The following is a 23,920-nucleotide window of genomic DNA, read 5'->3' as shown; positions in this document are numbered from 1 at the left end:
TTCTTCCTGGTAGCTGCACACAGTAGCTGCCTTCTAATTTAATAAACAGTAAATCTTTCCCATGTTCTACTTGCAAAAGTCCATCCCGGATGTTTTTTTAAGCTTGAAATATGGAATAGCGAGGAGGAAATAAAATTAGGTGTCAGGTTCCTTCTGCAGTTTGCACGTGCTCTGTGTGGTCACCTTGGGTTCAAATGCCAGGAAGAAAGGGAATACAGATCCATACAATTGTTAGGGAAGTGTTCACACAGAATAAAAGAAATGTTATTCACACAGAATAAAAGAAATCTCATTTAGTCAAATTCCAAACGGGAATGAACCTCTGCTGTTCCCTCCTTGGGACCAGGGTCATTTAACAACGAGTGAAGTGTTGTCCACCAAGCCAACAACAGCAGCATTGCAGAACTGGTCATGCTCTGCAGTGTCCCCTGAGCAAGGGAGACAAGGGGCCACCTCCCTCTGCAGAACCCAAAAGATAAATTTAAGGGAGGATCACATGCTCAGAGCCCTGTTTTTTAATGCTTACTTCTGTATCTGGTAGCCTGTGGTTGAAACAAGGACTTTGTCTTAAACTGAATTCAGGAATGATTTTGTTTTCTTAATAAATCAGTCAGGTGGAGAAACTCCTCCAGGTTCCTTGCACACAGTATCTAGAGGGTCTTTCCAAAACAACTTTTAAAACAGCATCTTCTTTGTGCTCCTGCGTTTTTTTGGTTTGGTCTGCCTTTAATAATTTATAATCTCCCTCTGGTATCTGTTGGGGTCGGCCTCTTCTCCCAGGGAACAAGGACAGGGGAAGGGGAAACAGCCTCCAGCTGAGCCAGGGGAGGTTCAGGTTGGATACAAGGGGAAAGTTCATCACTGAAAGAGCAACATTTTCCTTATTATGAGCTTTTTCTTTTAAACTTTATCTGGTGGCGAAAGCGAGTGTGGGCAGGGAAGGGCAGTCTTGTATCTGGAAAAGGATCTTGAGCTTCCTCTCTGCAACAACCACTGTTGTTTTCCTTGAATGGAGGAAAAAAATCTTAGAGCACAATAAAACCTGCAGCCCCACGGAGGGTTCTGAGCAGATGGAAGCAGCCCAGAGGTCTTTGTGGGATTTCCTGGGTATGGTCTTTTAAAGGTGAGATCCCACCGTGTGCTTCCCACCCGGAGATCTCCTCTTCCAAGAGAGGCTCAGAATGTAGCTCTCTAGCATGATTTTTGCTCTTTTTTAAACTTTCAGTTCAAATCTGACAAAATGATCAAAATTCCTGATCAAGTGTGGAATCAAGTGGTAAATCCCACTGTTCATGTTTTCTGTGGTTCCTGTTGGAAATGTGGAAGTTGGGATCTCTGAAGGAGAAAATGAGCCCAGTGTCTGTTTGCCACAGGTGGGGGGTGGCCTAGGGGAGGTTTGCATTTTGAGCAGTAAAGCACTTTTTGCCTTCCCCACACGAAGCAAATCCTCAAGTGTGAGCTGTGAAGGACCCCCCCTCCATGCCTGGCTGTGTAAAACCACTGTTGTTTTCCTTGAATGGAGGAAAAATTCTTAGAGCACAATAAAACCTGCAGCCCCAGGGAGGGTTCTGAGCAGGTGGAAACGGCCTAGAGATCTTTGTGGGATTTCCTGGGAATGGTCTCTGTTGCTGTAAATAAAGGTGAGATCCCACTGTGTGCTTCCCACCCAGAGATCTCCTCTTCCAACAGAGGCTCAGAATGTAGCTCTCTAGCATGGATTTTGCCCTTTTTTTAATAAACTTTGGATTGAAAAATTCCTGATCAAGTGTGGAATCAAGCTTGTGGTAAATCCCACTGTTCATGTTTTCCGTGGTTCCTGTTGAAGGTGGAAGTTGGGATCTCTGAAGGAGAAAACGAGCCCAGTGTCTGTTTGCCACGGGGGGGGGGGTGGCCCCATTTTGGACAATAAAGCACTTTTTGCCTTCCCCACCCGAAGCAAGCCCGGTGTGAGCCGTGAAGGACCCCTGGCAGTGCCTGGCTGTGGGAGTGACGTGTCCCCTCCCTTGCAGAGCTCGGCGGTGACGCAGCGCATCAGCCCCTGCTCCACCCTGACCAGCAGCACGGCCTCGCCGCCCGCCAGCAGCCCCTGCTCCACCCTCCCTCCCGTCAGCACCAGTGTCACGGCCAAGGACTGCACCTACGGAGCCGTCACCAGCCCCACCTCCACCCTGGAGAGCCGGGACAGCGGCATCATCGGTGAGTGCCCGGCCCGAGCCCCCCTCGGGCGCTGCTCGGCCCCGCGGGATGGGCTGGGGTGGGCTGATGGGGTAGAGTTTGGGTTTGGGGGGCATCTTCAAGATCGTTCAACTCCAGGGGCTTCCACAGAACCTTCTAACCTTCCGCTATCTCAGGTTGCTCCAAGCCCTGTCCAACCTGGCCTTGGACACTTCCAGGGATGGGGCAGCCACAGCTTCTCTGGGAGTTCCATTCCAGCCCCTCACCACCCTCACAGGGAACAATTTCTCCCCAGTATCCCATCTAACCCTGCTTTCTGTCAGTGGGAAGCCATTCCCTCTTGTCCTGTCCCTCCAGGCCCTTGTCCCAAGTCCCTCTCCAGCTCTCTTGGAGCCCCTTTAGGCCCTGGAAAGGGCTTTAAGGTCTCCCTGGAGCCTTCCTTTGTCCAGGCCAAACAATCCCAGCTCTCCCAGCCTGGCTCCAGAGCAGAGGAGCTCCAGCCCCCTCGGCATCTCCATGGCCTCCTCTGGACACACTCCAGCAGATCCACATCCTTCCTGTGTTGGGATCCCAGAGCTGGATGCAGCACTCTAGTTAGCTAATAGATATTATTTAGGTAATACCCCTGTATTTGCTGATTAGGGAGGTGGTTTTGCATTATTCAAGTTATAACTGCAATGATCAAGGTGAACTGGACCCCTTCATAGCAGTTGGTGAAAATTGGGAGGTAAGAGGTTGATAACTTTGCATCAATTAATTTACTTTTGGATCTTATTTATACGGTGAAAGAGGAAGCCTTGGGCAGAGCTGGGTTAAATCAGCACAGATAGCCAGGTGCTCTAGCAGGTTTTTCCCTTGGGTGATCTGTAGGTTGTAAGTGTAAGGAATTTGGAGAAGATAACCTGCACAGATTAATTTCTGTTCAATAACTGGAAAGGCACAATGGGAGAACATTGATGTCTGTGTGACACCAGGATGGTCCTCGCCTGGTTGTCCTTGCCATGTGTTGTACATTGAGTGTTTCTCCAGCTTAAGAAGATTTTACTTTGCCAGCAGTTTATGTAGTGTTTAAAAAAAGAAGAAGAAAGGCAGGTTGATAATTTTGGGAGGTTTGTTGCACTAGTGATTAATATTTTGCTTGGCTGATCAGGAAATCTGGGCTCAGTTCAGCTCCTGGATGCCACAGCAACCCTTGCAGCACTTCTGCCTGCGTGATCTTAAAATGCAAATGGGTGAGCTATTCTGAGCTGCTGCCAAAGTAGGTTAATGAATCCTGGGAAGAGTCACTGCAGGATCCCACCCCCTCAGTTCTCTGCTCACCGTGTCCCACCGTCAGAGCTGCACCTTCTCCCGCAGCCGCCCCGCAAAGCCGGGCTGGGCTGGAGCACCACGGTGAGTAGATGTGGGTGTTGGAGCCCAGCTGGGTCCAGCCTCTGGCTCAGCTGCCACTCGGGTCTAAGACCTGAGCAAAGCCTCAAGTGGAGCAGCAGAACTGGCAAAAAAACCAGCATGTTCTCTGCTTTTCCAGCTGCTCTTCCTGGCGAGGTCTGTGGGTGCTGCGTGCTGGTGTTGGGCTGGACCGGCCTCGAGGGGGGTTGGCAGGTGCCAACCTGAGGCAGTGAAACCATTGAGTGCTGCAGTTTGGTTTTATCTGGACTTGCTTGTCCATGTGAAAGCCAGAGGGGCTTCTGGGTGGCCTTTGTGCTTCACTTGGGTGGCACAGAAGCATCAGCACCATCCCAGTTCCTGACATGGTGAGGTGTTGAATCCTTTTGCTCTGACTCCCAGCCCTGCCCTCTGTTCAGTAGGTCTGTAGGAATTAATTTTTAAATCTGATACATTTTGTTTCGCCTTTCCCGAGGAAGATTCGCTCTTAGAGGTCCTCCTGTCGGGAACTCAGATTTTCCCATGGAAACTTTGGAAATAATAGAGGGTGGCTTATCCCAAGGCTGTGTTAATGCATCCCAGATGGAAAAGTCGTGTAAAAATGAGCTGGTGTGGAGTAAGGGAAGCACTTTTCAAGGCTTTCAGAAAGCAAGACTTTCCTCTGCCAGTGCTTGCACTCAAAGGAAGACAAGGGCTTCTTTCCTCCCTTGTTTCCTCTCCCCCTTTATTTTGACAATAACATTTTCAACACCTTATCCTGGCATTTGACAGAAGCTGAACAGCTGTAACAAATTGGGTGGAAAACAGTCTTCTCCAGCCAGGCTTTCCAGCAGCGAAAAAATCGGGAGGTTTTCCACAAAACCTGATTTTTTGCACCCCCCACTGTGTCCTGCAGGTGTCAGCTCAGGGGAGGCTGTTCCCTGTGGGAGGTGGGTGCAATTTGGCCATTACCCTCCCACTGGGATGGGAGTTGGGTGTGCACAGGTGTGAAAGGTGCTCCCTGCACGACAGCAATTCCCTGGAATTGTTTGCACTGCAGAGGAGACAAATTGTCCACCTGTGGGAAGCAAAACCCACCTCGTGCTCTGCTCTTCCATTTGGGAGCACATCAGCTCCATGGCTTCTGGAGGGTCTGGGGTCATTCAAGTTCATTCCTCGTTTGTTGGGTACAGATCTCTCCCTTTCCCATGTTCTCTGGGAGGATAACTGTGATAAAGGGGTTTTGGTTGGAGCAGCTTCACATGGTACCTCCAACCTGTTGGAGATTTCCTTGTCCAAACTATTGGTGGCTTTGTGCCAATTTTTGTGTAGAAGAAGAGCAGCTCTTTCCATCGGTGTTTTGTGTTTCCTGAGTCATGGTCCCTCCTGTTTCTCCCAGATCAGGGATTTCAGCTATTAGCCATTGGCTCCAGGAAGGTGTATTTTGGTGAGAGGCAGCTCCAATGTATTTCTTACTCATTTTGATAAAAGATATGGCTTTAGGGGCATTGTCATGATCTTTGCCACCTGTCAGTCCTGAGGTGCCACGAGCATCACCCCCAAATCTCTCAGTGCTGAATCACCACCAGATTTCATGTTTTAAAACCCCTGAGGCTGTAACATGTCCCAGAAGGTGAATGTGCTATTTGCAAAACATTTGAGAGTTGGCAAAGGACAGAAAGCAGCTAATCAAGGCAGGAAGTCCATCCTTACACCGTCTGGCATAATTGCTTCTCTCTGTGTGAAATGTTTTTAGAGTCCCAATCCCCTGAGTTGGGAGGGAACCACAAGGATCATCAGCTCCTGGCTCTGCACAGGACCAACCCCAGGAGCCACCCTGGGGGCCATCCCAAGAAATTCTGTGCATGTTAAACTCACTTTACATGTCTCTGTTGCTAGATACAGCATTAGTTTGTAAAAGTTAATTCAGTGTATGGCTCTTCAGACCCCAAATTAACTGTGTTAAGAGCTTAACTATCCACCAAGGTGGACAGAGTTTGGATGTTGTAATCTGGATTTAGTAAAGACTAAGTTTTAACCAGTCAGGTTTTCTCTGATGACTTGTCCTCTTGGAGTTATTCCTGTCCATTTCTATGTCACCTCTTACATAATTTCAGTTATTAGAGAACAAGTGTGTCCTGCCTCTGATCTGCACAGTGCAGGGACTATTTCATGGCTTTAATGAATGCATCACTTGGGTTAGAACAGACTTACTTTGAAATGTTTGATCCTCCAAGGTAAAGGGAAGCTCAGTCTGAAAAAAAAGTTACAAAATCCAGATCTTTACATTCAGATATTTCTTATTTATAAAAGAAAAGCAGCGGGGAAGGGGGCAGGAGGGGAGCCAAGAGGAGAGGCAGGAGCAAGTCAGCCCTTTCTCCTGGATGCCACAGAATCCTCTCCGTGTAAAACAGGCTGGCTGGTGAAAATCCTGACCTGGCTGTAACCCCTGAACAGCTTCCAGGATTTTTTGGCTCTTGCTGTGTTAAGGCAGCCAACTGTTAATGTCCAGAAATCTGCTACTGAAAAGAAAACTGGTCAGAGAACCGCGTGCTGCGCCGGGGGAACTTTGCACCTCATGGCCCCGCCGGCGTGGGCTCGGGAGCTTTGCTGCTGGAATGCAGCAGAACATGGGAAAATCTCCACCAGTCTCACCAAAATCCTGCAGAACAGACCTGCAGACGTTTCTTGCCACTCTGCAAAGCTCACCCAAGCGATGCTCCAAGCAGCACTTTGTGCCACGAGCAGCAATCTCCCGAGGGAAGGGAAGGAAAGGCTGCTTTCCGTGTGGCACCTTCCCATGGAAGTGCTGTTGCTCCCCCCCGGGTGAAATGGGGCCACACTTCTTGTTCACATGATGATCTACACTCTGTTCCCTGCTGGATTGTCAGGGGATCATCCCAAGCAGGGACACAGGTATGTTGGAAAAGCAGCTTAGAGGGAAAGCAGCGAGCTGTGGAAATCCTCCTGCCCTGCTGACGTGCACGGCTCTGATGCCGTGTGGACCAGTTGCCTTCACTTGGATTTTGTGGATTTATTCGATGAAAAATGACATGTAAAAGAGCCCTGTCCCCTCCTGGGAGTCCCTGGCATGTAGCTTTTCCCTCTTAGTCTTTTTTTTTTTGCTGTTTTTTCCTCTGATTCCTGAGCTTTTATCAAGATGCCGCTTTCAACAGATTTATGTATTCGTGGGTTAAAAATAGGTTTGTTAATAAATTCACCTAAGTGCCTGCTAAGCAGAATAGATGCTGCTGACAATAAAACAAGATGGATTTGTTTGCAACTTTAACTGCTTTGAGAAAGGAACAAAGAGCAGCTCCAAAGGCACATCAAGATAAATTTAACTCAGGTTAAATATTTTTGTGATCTTACAGTTAAAGCATTTGAATTCTGACATTCTCATCAGTATTATGAAATGCTCTGTTAATAATGAATAAGATATCTGAGAATTACAGATCTTTTTTTAAATCTAGCCAGCTTCCATTTGGGCTTGTTCCCCGGAGAGGAGCTCCCTGAAAAATGTCTCATCCTGATGAGTAGTGAGCTTTTGTTCACTAATGCACCTGCATATTGCAGGTGATGGTTCAGGAGGTGAAAAGGGAGGTGATTTATCAGGTGTCCCATCAGCTCTTGAGCAAAATCAGTGGGGTCACAAAATCCCAACCACACAAAGTACAAAAGGACGTCATCTCTGAATCCCAGTTCAGTTCTTTATCTGTTTTATTAAAAGGAGAGATGAAGCAGAAAGCAAAGCCATGAAGTCACAAAACAGCAGTTCTGCCTTCTCCCAGTTAAACCTCAGAAGCATCAAGGATTTGGTTTGACACCAAACTCTGGCCCATAAATACTGGAGAGGTGATGGATCAGATCCAGGTGTTGGTTACATTCCTGGGAAAGAAAAAGAGAAGGCAAAAAAGGAGAAAGAAGTGGCACAGAACAGATAGTAAACTCTGAGATTGGCTTTGGTTTATGGTCCAGGCCTGCAGATGGATAAAAAGGAGAATGAAAAATTGAAAGAAAGGCTGAAGTGAAAAGCCAGCTGAGAAGGCTCCTCCAGGAGGATTCCTCAGCTCCCACGGTGTTATTTTGGAGATTGTGATAAGTGGCTTCTCTTTATTGTTTTAGCTGGGAGATGGGATGGGACTCTCAGCTTTTATTTTAAGAGCAGCAAGATTTTAACCTTCTTGCTTAGGAAAAGCTTCCCAATGATCCAAGCTTGCCCAGAAAGTTAATGCTGAGGCTTAAATAACCTCCCTCTTCTTGTGGACCCTCCCACTCCCCCATGTGCCTCCCTTCTGCTTTCTAGTTTGAATCTAATAATGTTAAAACTGGTTTCAAGCCTGGGGTGGGCTTGTGAAAAGAAAGAAAAGTTGTTCTTGCTGATGCTAAAGAAAGGGAAAAAAGGGGAATTGAATGTGACAGGCAAAAATAAAGAAAGATCCAAAATGGACAAAGTGGACAGTACAAAGAGGGCACTGAATCAAGAAGGAGAGGGGAGCTCATGTGGGGTTAGAGGGGGGGGGGGTGTATGCTTTTCTGCTTTGGAAATTTTCATAACCCCACTGTAAAAATCCACAGGTTGCCTGGAGCTGAATGTTGTGGTTTAGCCCCAGCTGGCAACTGAGCACGGGGAGAGAACCAGAAGGGTAAAAGTTGGGTTGAAATGGAGACAGCTTAATAATTGAAATAAAATAATTGTAGTAGTTATAATGGCAATTAAAAGGAAAACAACAAAACCCATCAGAAATAAAGCCCCAGATAAACAAGTGATGCAAATAACAAACAGTTGCTCACCACCAGCCTCCTGATGCCAGTTCCCAGCAGTTCCCTGGCCAACTTCCCCCCCCAGTTTATGTGCTGAGCGTGAATCCATATGGAATGGAATGGACTCTGGGCAGTTGGGGTTGGCTGTCCTGGCTGTCCCCTCCCAGCTTCCCCTTCCCTCCAGCCTCCCCACAGGCACGAGGAGCTGAAAAGTCCTTGACTTTGTGTGAGCCCTGCTCAGCAACAGCTGAAACATGAGGGTGTCAGCAGCATCACCCACATCCTAAATCCAGCCACAGCACTGTGCCAGCTACTGGGAAGGAGATGAACCCTATCCCAACTGAAATCAGGGCACTGAGGCACCCAGCAAGGTGTGAAATCGTGGAATTGTTTAGGTTGGAAAAGCCCTCTGAGGTCATTGAGTTCAGCCATCCCCCAGCACTGCCAAGGCCACCACTGACCCCTGTCCCCAAGTGCCACATCCACAGGGCTTTTAAATCCCTCCAGGGATGGGGACTCCACCACCTCCCTGGGCAGCCCCTTCCAGTGCCTGACCACTCTTTTCAGGAAGAAATTCCTCCTGCTGTCCAACCTGACCCTCCCCTGGCACAGCTGGAGGCCGTTCCCTCTCCTCCTGTCCCTTGTTCCCTGGGAGCAGAGCCCGACCCCCCCCGGCTCCCCCCTCCTGTCAGGGGGTTGCAGAGCCAGAAGGTCCCCCCTGAGCCTCCTTTTCTCCAGGCTGAGCCTCCCCAGCTCCCTCAGCTGCTCCAGCCCCTTTCCAGCCCCCTTCCCTTCCCTGGACACGCTCCAGCCCCTCAGTGTCTTTCCTGTAGGAACAGGTTTGTAGAGAGGAAGCTCAGCACAGGGGTCAGGCTGGGCAAGGACAAGAGCCAGTGGTTATGGCCACTCCTGCAGTTCCATGAGCTGTTGTCCATAATTTTTGTGCATCACTATCACAGGGAGGTCTCTCCAGATGTGGCTCTGTGAGAGGGATGTGTTTAAATAAGAGCACTTAGGAGCTTGTGGGGGGTTTTATGATGTTTTCATAAATCAGCCATTAAGATTGTTACCTCTGTGTTAGATTTGGGACCTTTTTAACAGATTTATTTGATGTTTACAATAGTGGACTGTGCTTAACAGCATCCATTACATTGTTTCTGCAGTCTGTAAACTGCAGCTGGGCTGAGCTGTTCTGTCTCACGGTGTTTGCAGGGACTCAGGCTCGGATGGTGGGAGGGTCTGGCTCCATTGAAGTGCTGCTTTATCCAGACTTTGCATTTCTGGCCTGAGGAGCAGGCAGGTCTGAGCCCTGTGAGGCATTCATCCCATTCCTCATCCCATTCCTCCTCCCATTCCTCATCCCATTCTTCATCCTATTCCTCATCCCATTCCTCATCCCATTCCTCATCCCATTCTTCATCCCATTCTGCATCCTATTCTTCATCCCATTCCTCATCCCACTTGGCAGCCAGTGCAGCAGGGGGCTCAGATTTAGGACAGAACTGATTTGGGGTCAGCATGGTGCTGCTGTCAGTGTGGTTTTCAATTGTTTCAAGACCTTTTGTGTGCTCGCCTTGATTTATAAAACCTCCAGGCTTGGCACAGCAATGGCTTCACCTGTTTAATCCCTGTCTGTTTACAGGATTGTTTATATGAATTAAACCAGTGATTTTAATTTGGGGGTTTTTTTCTCTCTTATTTGAGATTTGTGTCGAAAGAGAAATCCAACACCCAACGAGCCGTGTGGATTTTGACCTCGAGCCTTGAGCAGGGCAGACTTAAGCATTTTTGGGGTTTTTTTTCTGCATGGATATGCCTTAAACCTGCTGGCTGGTGGTGTCCAGCAGAGACTAATGTTCTAAAGGTGCTCCAGGGTTGTTGGGGCATGGGCTGTGTGTGACCTCCTTCCCTCGGGAAGGGTTTGGACTGATGCTCCCCACCTGCCAAATTTGTCCGTTTGGCTCTGGGCCGACGTGGCTATATTTAGGTGCATCCCTCCGTGGCTGAGTTTATGAGGGCTTGTGTAGATTAGGGTAAAAAATTTATTTCACTCCTTGCCAACTCGCACATGTTGGCTGGGACGTCTCTGACGTGGTGCTGGAGACGAGGGAAACGAGGTTAATTCAGCCTGGCTTGGAGCTCTTTGCAAGGCAGAATATTGAAGCTCGTTGCTTTGCTGCAGTTACTTCTTTGAAGCAACAAAACCCCTGTTTCCTACTCGAGACACTGTAGATCTTTACATGTAATTAATGTTACAGCTGTTGGTCATCGTCAAGTGGGACCCACAGAAAACTCTTCTCCTGCAGTTCCAGCTGGAAGGGGAAGGTAAAGGTTGATGTTTTCCAGGCGTGGTCTGTGCCTCGAGGAGAATTGGATGGGAGGGTAAAAATCCCCTTGTGTGTTTGACTGGAGACAAGTTCAGTTGAAAGGCTCCTGCCCTGGGGCTTAGGCCAGCTTGTAACTAAATGAGAAATAATATCTGTGGCCTGTAAATACATGAAAGTCTCCAAGCAGTGTGGTGCTGTCTGCAGTGACTGAGATGCTGTCTTGGGGGGCTGCTGCTGCTTCTGTTCAGCTCTGGTATTTCCCCAAAGAAATAAAAATATTTTACCCACGTTATTTGCAAAAAGTTCCAATCAAAATGTTTCACCAAGGGAAACGAGATGAGCTGGGAAAGGAAAGTTTGACACAGGCAAGTCCTCTGCCAAGGAAATGCAGGAGTGAATCTCGAGTGCTCAAAGCGAGGTGGGAAATGATTCCAGGATCTCTGGAGTGTGTTCCCTCCTGACACCTCGGTCCCAAGTGGCTTCAGACGTGCCCCCAGGAGCTGGTGCAGGTGGTGCTTGTGCAGAGGGTGGGTTGGGATCTTGGGGACCAGAGATGCAGCAAATCCTGGGACAATAAAGATTGGGAAGGGCCTTGATTTGAAGCTGTGTGAGGACACTGAGGGCACTTGGTGTGTTCAGCTGGAGCAGAGGAGACTGAGGGGAGACCTCACTGCAGTTCCAATTCCTGGGCAGGGGCAGAGGAGGGGCAGGGACTGAGCTCTGCTCTGGGGGGACCAGGGACAGCACCCAGGGAAGGGCTGGAGCTGTGTCAGGGCAGGGTCAGGTTGGATCTCAGGAAAAGGTTCTTCCCCCAGAGGGTGGTTGGGCACTGACCAGGCTCCCCAGGGCAGTGGGCACGGCCCCAGGGCTGCCAGAGCTGCAGGAGGGTTTGGATGATCCTCTGGGGCACAGGGGATGACTCTTGGGGCTGGGCCTGTGCAGGGCCAGGAGCTGGACTGGATGATCCTTGTGGGTCCCTCCCAACTCAGCATATCCTGTGATTCTGTGGAAGCTGAGGACAGGATTGCAGAGGGCACCACGCTGCCCGTGCCCTCTCACCCAAAGGGCTTCCCATGGGATCATCCATTAATGTATTTTACAGCACTCAGATGGTTTAGATGCTTCAAATTCTGTCTATTTTCACACTGCACAGTGTGAGACTGCGCCAGCAGAGGCTGGAGACACATCTCTCTGTCTATAAATACACAGATATTTATGCACACACGTCTGTATTTATATCCCTGTGCTGTTACTTGGGTGCTGTGGAGAACCTCAGCTGTTTGTGCACATTGGGGTTGAAGGATCTGCCTCTCAGCAGGTGGCTCAAGGCAAAAATTCCCTCTCTTTGATGGATTGGAGGTCATCAGTTTATCTCTTCCCACTTCAGAGCACAGTGTCTGCCAAAGGATGCATTTTTTTGAGCTTTTGGCTGGTGACGTGTCCTTGGGTTTGAAAGTCGTAGAATTTTTGGAGGTTTGAGTTGGAAGGGACCTTTAAAGACCAGCTAATTCCAGATCTCCTGCACTGTCCCCAGGTGCCACATCCATACACTTTGAACACTTTCCAGGGGTGGTGGCTCCACTAATGCCCTGGGTAGTCTGTTCCAGGGCTTGACCACCCTGATATCCAACCTAAACCTTCCCTGGTGCAACTTGAGGCCATTTCCTCTCATCCTATCGGACTGGATTGGAATGGAGTGGAATGGAATAGAATAAGAATGAGAGTAAGAATAAAATATTTTCAGTGGAAAGGAACTTACAGTGATCACCGTGTCCAACTCCCTGACCCTTTCAGGGCTGCCCAAATCTTTGCACTTCCATTGTATTTGCCAGTTTGGCATTCCCAGCTTTCCCCTGCTGAACATCAAACTGCATCAACCTCAGCAGTGGCAGATAATGTGAATTTTCTCAAATTAGCTGTTGCTCTCTCAGTTTTTCATTCTGAAGGGGTGATGCCTGAGCAGCTCTGGGGTCACCCTGTGGAATAGCTTTATCCCACTAAGATGTGCTCGGCATGTCAGTTCACGTCGCCGACTCAGAACTAACCTGCTGCCTCTGCCTTTTAACTAAAATCAAAATTATTTCGGTTTAAAAAAGCTCCTGGAAGAGATTAAATGCGCAGAACCATCACTTCAGCCTGTGTAGCAGCACTTAGATCATCCAGGGCTGTTCAGCAGGTAAATTAATCCACAGGGAACAATCCTAAATACCTGATTCAGTGACGAGTTTGCACATAAAACAGCTTTAGTGTAAACCAGTGAAAATTACGTTTCAAATGAACACAAATTGTCAATTAGAAAAGGGGCCAGCAGGACTTATTAGCTCTTTTTTTTCTTTTTTTGTTGCTTCATTTAGAGAAAACTTATTTTGACACATAGTTATTTTGTTTTTCCTCAATTTGATGTGTTGGGAGATGACTGATGGCAGCTGCTGATTTGTTTCTACAAAGATTAATTAGACACATACCGAGATAGGCTTTTAAAATTAATGGATTTTAATGGATCAATGGATTTTTTTTCCCCCTGTAAATAGACAACATAGTCTGCCTGCCCTGCAGACCCAGACTTTGAAATGGAGATTTTTCTAGAAAACCATTTCACACATATTTCTTAAGCAATTTGAGGGAGCAAGAGAAGTCTGTGAACATCTGTTTTCTGTTTTTATCTAATTTTCTTATCCTGAATTGTAAATGTGTTTACCTGACAGCAAACCTATGTTTAAATGCCAACAAACAAATACCAGTCCTTAGCAGTTGCATGTGTTGGTTTTACATTTCAAAATATGTCGCAGACAACTAAATTTTGGTACAATTAGTGGGATGCAAAGATTCTGATCCCACTGCACAGGCAGGAAACCCAATAGTGAGAAATAAAGCCATAGAAATAGGGGGGAAGGCTGAACTGTGTGGAGTTTGTTGGATGGACAAAGAACAGGCACAGCAGCAATTACAAGTCTTGACTTTTTTTAATGATGATTTTGTGATTTTAAATTCTAATTCCTGTCATTATGTCATTTAGCATGAGGAATTCAGGCAGATGAGTCCTTGGTCACGGAAGTTCATGGGATAGAGTCCAGCTGGGCACTGTGCAGAGCCCCTCATGAGGCCCTGGCACAGGGTGCCCAGAGAAGCTGTGGCTGCCCCTGGATCCCTGGAAGTGTCCCAGGCCAGGTTGGATGGGGCTTGGAGCAACCTGGGCTGGTGGAAGGTGTCCCCACCCTGGCAAGGGGTGGAACTGGATGGGCTTTAAGGTCCCTTCCCACCAAACCATTCTGTGATTCTCTGACACACTCAGATAAGTTGGTGTGGGCATTGGGACCTTGTGTCAGTGACTCAGAGACCTGGTTGTGACCTTGAATGAATATATGGGAGACTAAAGATGAAAGTCAGCAGCCCAAAGGGAGTTAGTGCCACTGGGAAACTGCATCAGGATCCAGAAGACAAAAAATACCAGCAGGGAGAAGGTGGTGGTGGTGTGGATCAATAGTGTTGTCACTTCCCAATGTGAAAGTCGATGCAGCAATGCTCCTCATCTGTAAAATGAAATAATCGAAGGGAAAATGGGTGGATTGCAGTTAAAGCTTCATAAAAACCTGCTGTCAGTCAAATGAGATAAGGGGTTCAGCTTCTGAACCAAACTAATCCCTGGAGCTGGTTGTTGAGGCAGGTCAGTGGGGGCTTCTCAGTGTCACACCTTGCAGGGTTATAAATTCCTGCCAGCACCTCCCTGCAAAGGTGAAAACTGCAGTGCAAATTCAGAGACAGGAGGAGCCTTGGTAATGTTTCTTCCTCAGTAATTCCTGCTCTTTCTGGAATGGTGTATTTGAATACAGTGCTGCACAGAATATTTAATACTCTCTGTAATTACAAATGGCTTTTAACAGTATGAGCCAAAACATTAGAGCTTAAATGTTCTTTTAGAAGTCGTAAGCAGCAACAGTATCATTAAACTAAAATCCATAATCTCTGATTTATGTGGATGTGGAAAGTCTGATGGGGCTCAGTCTTGACTCTGGCATTGAGCAGTGTGTGTTCAGCCATTCCTGCTTTGTTACTCACTTTGTTTATCATCTCTTCCCCCCTTCAAGCCACTCTGACAAGTTACTCCGAAAATGTGGAACGCACTAAATATGGAGGGGAAAGCAGTAAAGAGCTTGGATCTGGAGGAAACCTGAAACCTTGGCAGTCCCAGAAATCCAGCATGGACTCCTGCCTGTACCGTGTGGACGAGAACATGACGGCCTCCACCTACAGCCTCAACAAAATCCCCGAGAGGAACCTGGAGACCGTCCTGTCCCAGTCGGTGCAGTCCATCCCTCTTTACCTTATGCCACGGCCAAACTCAGTAGCAGGTAAGAAACCCACGTTTGTGCCTTTTTTAGGTCAGGGCCAGACCCAGCACGTGGCACAAGCCCTTCTTGTGTCCTCCTTATCCGAGGAGAAATCTCCTTTCTGGAGTCGTCGTTAAGAGTGACAAAAATTGTCTGTTCGTTTGACTTATTGCTTCCAAATGGAAAATTCCTGTGGGGAAAAGTGGTTCTGATGATGCTTAATGGTTATTTCAGCGGTTTGTGGTCCCTCTTCAGCAGTTTGTGGTCCCTCTCTTACAAAATTGTACAACTGAAAGATTATTGGAGAATATGTTTAAAAAGAAAAGGTTCTTTGCTGCCATTCCAGTGCAGATATCTCAGGTTTGAAGGGCCAAGGCATCATAGCCATTTCTACTATTTCAAAGGGTTCCTTGTAAGTAAAATCAAGTGTCTGATCTTCTCTGAAGATCCTAAGAGCTTTGGAGTTAAGAGAATGTTGGGACTTTCTGTCTACACAGGGTTGGCTCTGGGTCCCATCTCTCGTGGTGGCCTTTGCCCCAAACATCTCAGCACAGGGGTGTCCTCACACCTCACAGCACCTGGGACTTTCTGATGAAGAAAATCTTTTGTCTTGGCATCATTTTAGTTTAAATTCGTGTCTGCTGTTTAAAACATTCCAAAATGATGCTGTGCCCTCCCTTATTGATGTCTTTTCCCAGCCTGCCCAGTGTCCCCCTGAAGCTGGTGACAGCAGGGCAGAAACAAGAGATGGGATTAAAAATATTAAAGCTGCTTGCCTGGAATTATTCCCCTTTCCTTTATTGCCCCATATTTTTTTTTCTTGCTGCGTGACTCCTCTGGGATAAAACATTCTGGAATGTGTGTGTCTGTGTAAACGTGGGGAGAAATCCAGGCTTTGAATTCCGAGTCCCTGTGGATTCTCCCACTGCCTGGCAGCAGGGATGCTGCTCCAGAAAGTCCAGAGATGGTACTGAGAGATATCTCAGGATACTGCCTGTTAAATCAGCATCCCTTGGTGAACCAGGCTGTGTTGCATAACTGGATTAGGTTCCCTTTTTAATCCCACTTTGGCCAGTCACAGACCTGAAAGTGATGGAGAAATGAGATTTTAGAGATGCTGAAGTACAAACAGCCCGAGCATGGGGGTGCAGCACGGGCTGAAAACCTGCATTTCAGGCTGAAAACCTGCATTTCAGGCTGAAAACCTACATTTCAGACTGGAAAGAGGGAATGGGAAAAACCTGGAAAGCTCTGCTTGCACAGCCTGGTTACTTTAAGATAATTTCTCCTAAATAACGTGGTGCAAACACCTTCCAAAGCAAACAGAGTGGGTTGGGCACTGTGAATTTAAATACATGTGTGTTGGTTTAATTGACTTTCAGAGTTGTTGTCTTGCTTGGTGTGTTTGGAGGCAAATACTATTTGAAGAGAAAACTCCCCAGCAAGGCTCAGGAGCACCTTTTCCTTCTGGATTTTTTATTTTTGGTGGAGTTTTTGCTGCTTTCTGTGTCAGCTTACACAATTCACGTCCCAGGATAAATTGTGGTAGTGTTCAAGTAGAATTCAAGATTTGCCTTAACCTTTTATCATCCAGTCCTCACATGTTGGCTCCTGTAAGCTTGTGGCACCAGAAAATTATGGATTTAGGTAATGGATTTATATGGATGTTTCTCCCCAGGCCGTTTAACCTCGTTATCTTTGTGCTTGAATGATGGGAAAGGGAAACCAGGTGTAGCTTCAGGGTTGATTTAAGCCCATGTGCAAATGTGCCATTGCCCAAAGAGTTAATCCTGAGCTGCCAATTCCATGTCCTTGCTCCAGCTCCACACATGGGATAACCACTTGATAAACCAGATCAGCTGACTAATCCAACTGAAAATGAGCCCTCCAGAAAATTGGTATATTCGTTTATAACCTCAAGGTCATCAGCGTGGAGGCAAAGTGTGGCTGGGCAGACAGCTGCCTTTCTTTTAGTGGCATTCCATGGTATTCCACATTTTAAGGTAATCATGAAATCACAGCTTTGCTGAAACAGGCTCTTCTTGTCTTATTTTTCTTCCCTCGTTATTTTTTCAAATGCAGTTGAATTTGTATACAAACAGTCTGTTCTTGGGAACCAAAGCGTGGCAGCTTTTTTCTTTTTTATTCTGGTTTTGTTTTTTTTTTCTCCTTAAGATTCTCCCAGAATATCTTCCAGAACAGCACAAAAATGTTCTTTTTCACAGCAGCTCACAAAGAGCAGTCACTGAACGTAACATGTCCCTGCTGTCAGCGAGCAGGTTACAACTGGGAGCAGCTCTTACAACACAAACTCTTCCCTGGGAGGGTGGGCAGGCCCTGGCACAGGTTGCCCAGAGAAGCTGGGGCTGCCCCTGGATCCCTGGAAGTGTCCAAAGCCAGGTTGGAGCAACCTGGGCTGGTGGGAGGTGTCCCTGCCCATGGCAGGGGGTGGCACTGGATCATCCTTAAGGTCCCTTCCCCCAAACCATTCTGTGATTCCATGATTAATCTCATCTTGAACTTTGTCACATAATGTACCTTCAGTTAAAAAAAACAGTTAGAAACACTTTAAAAACAGTTAAAACCACTTTTTTTTTTTTTTTGTAAAAAAAAAACAACAAAGAACAACATTGCAGGCTCCTGTGAGTGCCAGAGTGGGATGTGGCAGAGCAGATGTGGGTCTTGGTAAATCTCTGAGATTCAGAGGTTACCATATATGTGATATTTTTTAAAAACTGAGACATGGGAGCACGTCTGGTGGGCAGTGCTGAGTTACCTAAACACAGAGTACAGACATTATTTTATACATGCAATTTTATATTTTTATTATTTTATTATTTTAATATTATTTAATGATTTTTATTATTATATATTTATATATTATATACTATTTATTCTATATTATTATTTTATATTATTTATTATTTCATAGATTTCATATATGCAAATTTATATATTTTATATATGTAATTTTATATTTTTATTATTTTAATATTTTATATATGCCATTTTGTATTTTTATTATTTTCTTATTTTAATATTATTTTATGATTTTATATTATATATTTATATATTATATACTATTTATTACATAGTATTATTTATTATTTCATATATTTTATATATGCAAATTTATACTTTATTTTTTATATGTAATTTTATATTTTGTATTATTTTATTATTTTAATATTTTAATATTATTTTATTGTTTCATATTATTATATATTTATATATTATATACTGTTTATTCTATATTGTTATTTTATATTATTTTATTATTTTATATTATTTATTATTAATATATTTTATACATGCAAATTTATATATTATTTTATATATGCAATTTTCTGGCATTAATCCCTCATCAGCTGTGAAGGGCACTGCTGTTTGCCCGGGCAGCCAGCAGGGCAAAGCACTGCCTGGGAATGGGAAGGGGAACTGTGCTGAGGAAGGGAGACCCTTGGTGTTGGAGTTGGACATGCAGGTTTTGGAAGGAGCACAGATTTCTTAGGGAAGTTTGCATTTCGTGGACACAAAGAACGTCCCGTTCTGTTTCTGTCACCCCTGAAATGAAACGTGAAATCTCGTGTTACTCAGAGCACATGCATGGTTTATAAAGTCTGTTTAAATATTGATAGGGAATTAAAATGCCCTTATATAATACTAGCTCTGCTCTTTTTTTCCTGCCAGAGAATATAAAATAGCAGCAAATATATTATTAGTTACAAACTTCAGTGGAACTTTCATGGAATCACAGAATCCCAGATTGGTTTGGGTTGGAAGGACCTCAAAGCCCATCCAGTGCCACCCCCTGCCATGGGCAGGGACACCTTCCACCAGCCCAGGTTGCTCCAAGCCCCGTCCAACCTGGCCTTGGACACTTCCAGGGATCCAGGGGCAGCCACAGCTTCTCTGGGCACCCTGTGCCAGGGCCTCCCCACCCTCCCAGGGAAGGATTCCTTCCCAATATCCCACCTAACCCTGCCCTCTCAGTGTGAAACCATTATTGTTGCAGGTATTGTTGGATCTGAGGGCAGGGTTTGAAGAAATGCCTGTAAATTCTGTCCTTTTGAGAACGTGGCCCTGGCAGGGGGTTGGAATGAGATGACCTTTAAAGTGAACTGAATCCCCTCAGTCAGACAAGAGCAGCAACACCCCCCTGCCTTCTCCCCAGCTCCCCCAGAGACCCCATTTGCAGAGTCCACCCCTTCCCTGGGCTGCCAAATGCTAATTTCAGCTCAGGTTGGTTTGTATTTGTTGCTCAAATAGTGCATTGACACTGAATTATCTTCCACTATTTGCTGTTTCCCTGGGAGAATTGCATCTGCAGGATGCAAATATTGTTTCTGAGGAGACACTTTTCCCCTCCGTGGTGTTTTATCTGCAGTCACTGGGTCTCATTACGTGGGATAAGGTTCAGGATTGAGGGGAAGCTTTCAACAGTTTAATATTTTCTGAGATAAATTGATCTTGCATAATTTTTGAAAGTGATGAAGCGTATTCTCAGGAAAAATTGCTCCCACTTCCTCTGGCCTTAGATCTCTTTAATTATTCCTCAGTTGTAAATCAGGAAGATAAATCTCAGTTCATCCTGAGCCCTGGCAGGGCACTTACTGACAACTGGGAAAATAACCCCTGGCAAAACTGCAGTGAATTTGCAAACAGACACTGTGTGAGAGTCTCCTGTTGTGGCTGTAGAAGATGATGATGATGATGATGAAGGTGGGAAGGGCTGCTGAGAAATAACTCTCTCACTTGTAGGGCCAGCAGTAAATCAGGGCACTGGCCACAAAGTCCACCCCTGCAAAACATCTGGGGTGGCAGCTGGTGCTCATCTCCCAGGCAGGACAGAGGTGGAAATGAGACTCTTCAAACAACTAGAAGAAAAATAAAATGTACTGTCAGGATTGAAGTTCTTCCCAGGAAATGACACGGTTCTGGTTCTGGAGCAGGCAGAGCTGACAGGCTTTCCTTGATTTGTAGGAAAGACTGAAGAGCCTCAGAGGGGGGTGGGTTGGGAGGGACCCTTAAAGTCCTCCAGTCCATGCCCCTGCTGTGGGCAGAGACGTCTCTACAAGACCAGGTTGCTCAGAGCCCCTGAGGCACAGTCTGGCATGGATGGAGAGATGAGGGCTGGAGGAGGAAGGACCACCCTGCCTGATGTGGTGCCAGGCTCCTGGGTACCCTCAGGACGCTCTGGATCTTCCTGGGGGTGCTGCAGTGAACCTGCTCTTCCCCTGCGGATCCTCTGGCTCAGTGGCACTGCAAAACTGGGCAGAAATTGCAATGCAAAAGGCACATTTCAGGGGCCAGGCAGGAGTGACCCTGAGGGTGATGTTGAGAGCTCAGTGCCCACAGAAAATAACCCGTGTCCCTGCTAAAGCCCCTTCTGTAATTGCAGCATCTCGGCTCTAATCGATCCTTCACAGTCAGCATCTAATCAACTTTGCACGAGTACAGGAGCATGAAGGACTTCTAAAAACAGACCTTGATGGTTTTATCCCCCTTTTTTATTTTTTCTTTCTCCTCTTGTTTATCTTTTGTCCTCTGTCTCCCTTTTTCTCTTCCTTAAAACTTGGAAAGTTCAGGCAATTTGAAGAACAGCGTTAAAAATTCCTGCCCCTTCTCCCCACCTGTGATAGAGTCTGAATCTTGCTTAATTTTTGACTGCAGCACCATCCTGTAAAGGTGTTTACGTGGTCATTAAGAATTGTATGAAAAAAAAGTGTTTCCCTTAGTTTTGAAATGTTCTGCCTTTTGGTTTTGTTGAACTGTTGCATTTTGTGTTGGGTCACAGGGAGGGAGGATCCCAAGTCCGGTGCCCTGAGTGACTCTGGGGAGCTGTATCAAAATATTTACCCAATTCCCAGCAAATAATTAATGTCAGCTTCCCAGGCAGCCTTTGGAGAAGTCATTTAATGAATTAGTTCAATTTAAAATAATAATCTTGTTGTGGTAATTGACTGAAAAACCAAAGCAATAGAAGCAGTACTGCAGACAGTGCTGAGCAGTCCAGGGCTGGTTTCCATGGGTTAAAGTTTAATGTGAATTTTGGAAATGTTTATCAGAACAAGAGCAGAGCTGGTGATCTGCAAAGACTGATTTTAAAGTTTTCTGTTTCTAATTGGGAAGATTATTTCATGAAATGAAGTTTTCATTCCTTTGCTTTATAATACTCTGTAAATTCCTTGGCTGACAGGGGTCTGAAATGGCAGAATAATGGGTAAATTCAGATGCAAGGGATCCAAATTTGTTTTGTTAAGCCACATTTTCTCCTGTTTTCCAATCATCACCATGGCAGCAGCTTTGTGGCCAGTGTTAGCTCTAGTCTGCTCCAACTGTGCTTATCCATGTAGTGATGGCACCTTCAGCAGAGACCAATAAATTATTCCTATTTAATCCAGCATTGCAAAGAAAAGTAAATTCTCCCATGAGCAAGTCATGTTGGAATAGTAAAGTTATCTTCTTTAGTTCAGATAATATTTTTCTCATTCATTTTTATTTTTTTTTTTTTTGCTGGGCTGTTGAAAGTTTAATTTTTCTGCCACTAATTCTGGCTTTAGGGACAGATAAATGTTAATATCCAAATTAAGCAGCTCTAAAATAATTGAGGAGGAGACTGTGGGCTCCAGCATGAACTGCACTGGTGAGTTGTCTTACGTAGCAGGAAATGTTGAGTGTCTGTGTCAGCTCTGCACAGACATGGCTGAGTTTGTGACTGGGAGGAGTGAAATCAGATAGGAGAGACTCCATGTCTCCATTTTCCCTGTGTCTGCTTTTATTTAGGAACATCAACAGGAGACCAAACCAGAGCAGGCACCAATGGGGCATGAGAAGAAGTCACCAGAACACTTCTTTCCTCCTGGCCGAGGGCGGTTGGAATTGGTTCATCCCCGGGTGGTTTTAACTGTGTATTTTGCTTAAAAAACTGAAAAAATCAGATAACCAGCAGCTGAAAAATGCAAAGGCCAGGGGTGTGATGTGGTTCTTTGCTCTCTCCTGGCAGCCACCAGCTCGGCCCACCTGGAGGACCTGGCGTACCTGGACGAGCAGAGACACACCCCCCTGCGCACGTCCCTGCGGATGCCGCGGCAGAGCGTGGCCGGCGCCCGGGCACAGCAGGACCTGAGAGGTGGGAGCTCCTTCTCCTGGGGGATTCCCACTCATGGGGTGGGAGCTTGGGTTGCACCTGCTTTGTCTACATCCATGTGAAAGTCAGAATCCCAGAATGGTTTGGGTTGGGAGGGACCTTAAAGATCACCCAGTGCCACCCCCTGCCATGGGCAGGGACACCTTCCACCAGCCCAGGTTTTCAAAGCATCACCCATATCTGGATTACTGACATTTTAACTAATTTAAGATTAAATTAAAGCCCCATCCAACCTGGCTTTGGACACTTCCAGGGATTCAGGGGCAGCCACAGCTTCTCTGGGAATTCCATTCCGGCCCCTCACCACCCTCACAGGGAATAAATTCTTCCCAGTATCCAAATCTACCCTCCTCCAGCTCAAGACCATTCCCCCATGTCCTGCCCCTCCATGTCCTTGGGAAAGGTCCCTCTCCAGGTCTCTTGTGGCCCCTTTAGGTTCTGCTCAGGGGGCTTTTATACTGCTCCTGTTCCAAAGGTGCTTTTTGAGGAATCAGAATAGTCTGTCTCTGATTTCTCTGGCTTAGAAACATCTCAGACTTTCTCTGATTGGGAAGACTCCAGTTTTAGAATTACAGAAGCACAGACTGGCTTGGGTTGGAAGGGACCTTTAAAGGTCATGCAGTCCAGTCCCCCTGCTCATGCCATCTCCAGGGAGATGAGGCAGTTCTCTGATTACAAATCCATGCCAGTGCATTCTCCTTCCAGCACGGAAGAATTCCTTCCCAATATCCGACCTAAACCTACTCTCACTTGGAAGCCATTCCCCCTTGTCCTGTCCCTCCAGGCCCTTGCCCAAAGTCCCTTCCCAAGTTCTCTTGGAGCCCCTTTAGGCACTGGAAGGGGACTCAAGGTCTTCTCAGAACCTTCTCTTCTCCAGGCTGGACACCCCCAGCTCTCCCAGCCAATCTCTGATCCCCATGGGGTTAATATTTTGATAATTTATAAAAAATTAGAAACTTTAACGAACTACTATTGTTTTTTACTTCTTCTTTTTTTTTTTTCCAATCCAAAGCCAGGGTTTGCAGCCCCCCCTTGCATTTTGCAGGGTGCCAGTGGGGAAGGAGCCCAGCACTGTGACAGGGCCACTGTGCCAACGTGTCCCTCGTAGAGATGGTCACAATGCCCACATTCAGGCAGCCCTTTGCCTTCTGAAAGGCCTTTTGAGAGGGGAGATTTTTGTGGTTCTTCCTGGCAAATTCCACAAACAAGATGTTAGCAATGAGAAGAGGAGCCAGGGCTGACATTTTAGTGTTTTGTTTATTCCCAGGCAGCTCCAGCTCCATTTGCTCCATGTCCTCGGGATTTTTCAGCCCACCCTACAACTTCCATCCCCCCTTTAATCTGAGCTCAGTCTTTGGCCACATGCTCAAACTGTCACTGGGGCAGCCCTGAATCTGCAGCAGAGCATTGGGTTGATGCTTCATCCCCTCATTTGTCATTGCAAAGATGAATAAGTGGCTGGGAAAGCTCATTTGGGATATTTTCAGGTTGTTTTTGTGCCTGGTTTATTCTCCCCTGTACTAAGAAAACGGGTTTCTTTTGGCCATGCATGAAACTTTCCTGTTCTCTGGGGTGTTTTTGAGCAAGTGCCACCATCCTGGGGTGAGGAACTGGGGAGCTGGAGGGCACAGGTTGGGTTTTCACCAGCCCCACACGCCCGACCTGGTCCAGCCTGACTGGGCTTTGTGCCAAGGAACGAGCCCCCCAAAAATTGGATTTGGGAGCCGTGGAGGGCAGTTTGTAATGAAATCCCCTGGCTGGGGAGGCACTTCTAGAAATGCATTAGCAGGCAGTGAGTGAAGAAAGCAAAA

The 23,920-nt window shown here is 46.5% G+C and overlaps 1 protein-coding gene across 13 annotated transcripts in view; it reads left to right on the top strand.

Annotated features, from left to right (window-relative positions):
• The window catches only part of TANC2 (tetratricopeptide repeat, ankyrin repeat and coiled-coil containing 2), a 238,360-nt gene that overhangs the window by 139,527 nt on the left and 74,913 nt on the right, over positions 1-23,920 (top strand). For 12 of the 13 annotated variants that reach the window (XM_064636755.1, XM_064636760.1, XM_064636753.1 and 9 more), the window contains 3 exons: positions 2,010-2,196; positions 14,717-14,980; positions 21,966-22,091. In XM_064636755.1, coding sequence (XP_064492825.1) covers positions 2,010-2,196; positions 14,717-14,980; positions 21,966-22,091 — 577 coding nt within the window. Of the gene's footprint in view, positions 1-2,009; positions 2,197-3,546; positions 3,568-14,716; positions 14,981-21,965; positions 22,092-23,920 lie in introns of those variants that run through there. The other variant, XM_064636767.1, reaches the window with a different exon arrangement.

This window comes from Pseudopipra pipra, chromosome 26 (assembly GCF_036250125.1).
Source record: "Pseudopipra pipra isolate bDixPip1 chromosome 26, bDixPip1.hap1, whole genome shotgun sequence".
Classification (NCBI taxonomy): Eukaryota; Metazoa; Chordata; class Aves; order Passeriformes; family Pipridae; genus Pseudopipra; species Pseudopipra pipra.
The sequence above is the reverse complement of the archived record's forward strand: the minus strand, read 5'-3'. Positions and strand labels throughout refer to the sequence as shown.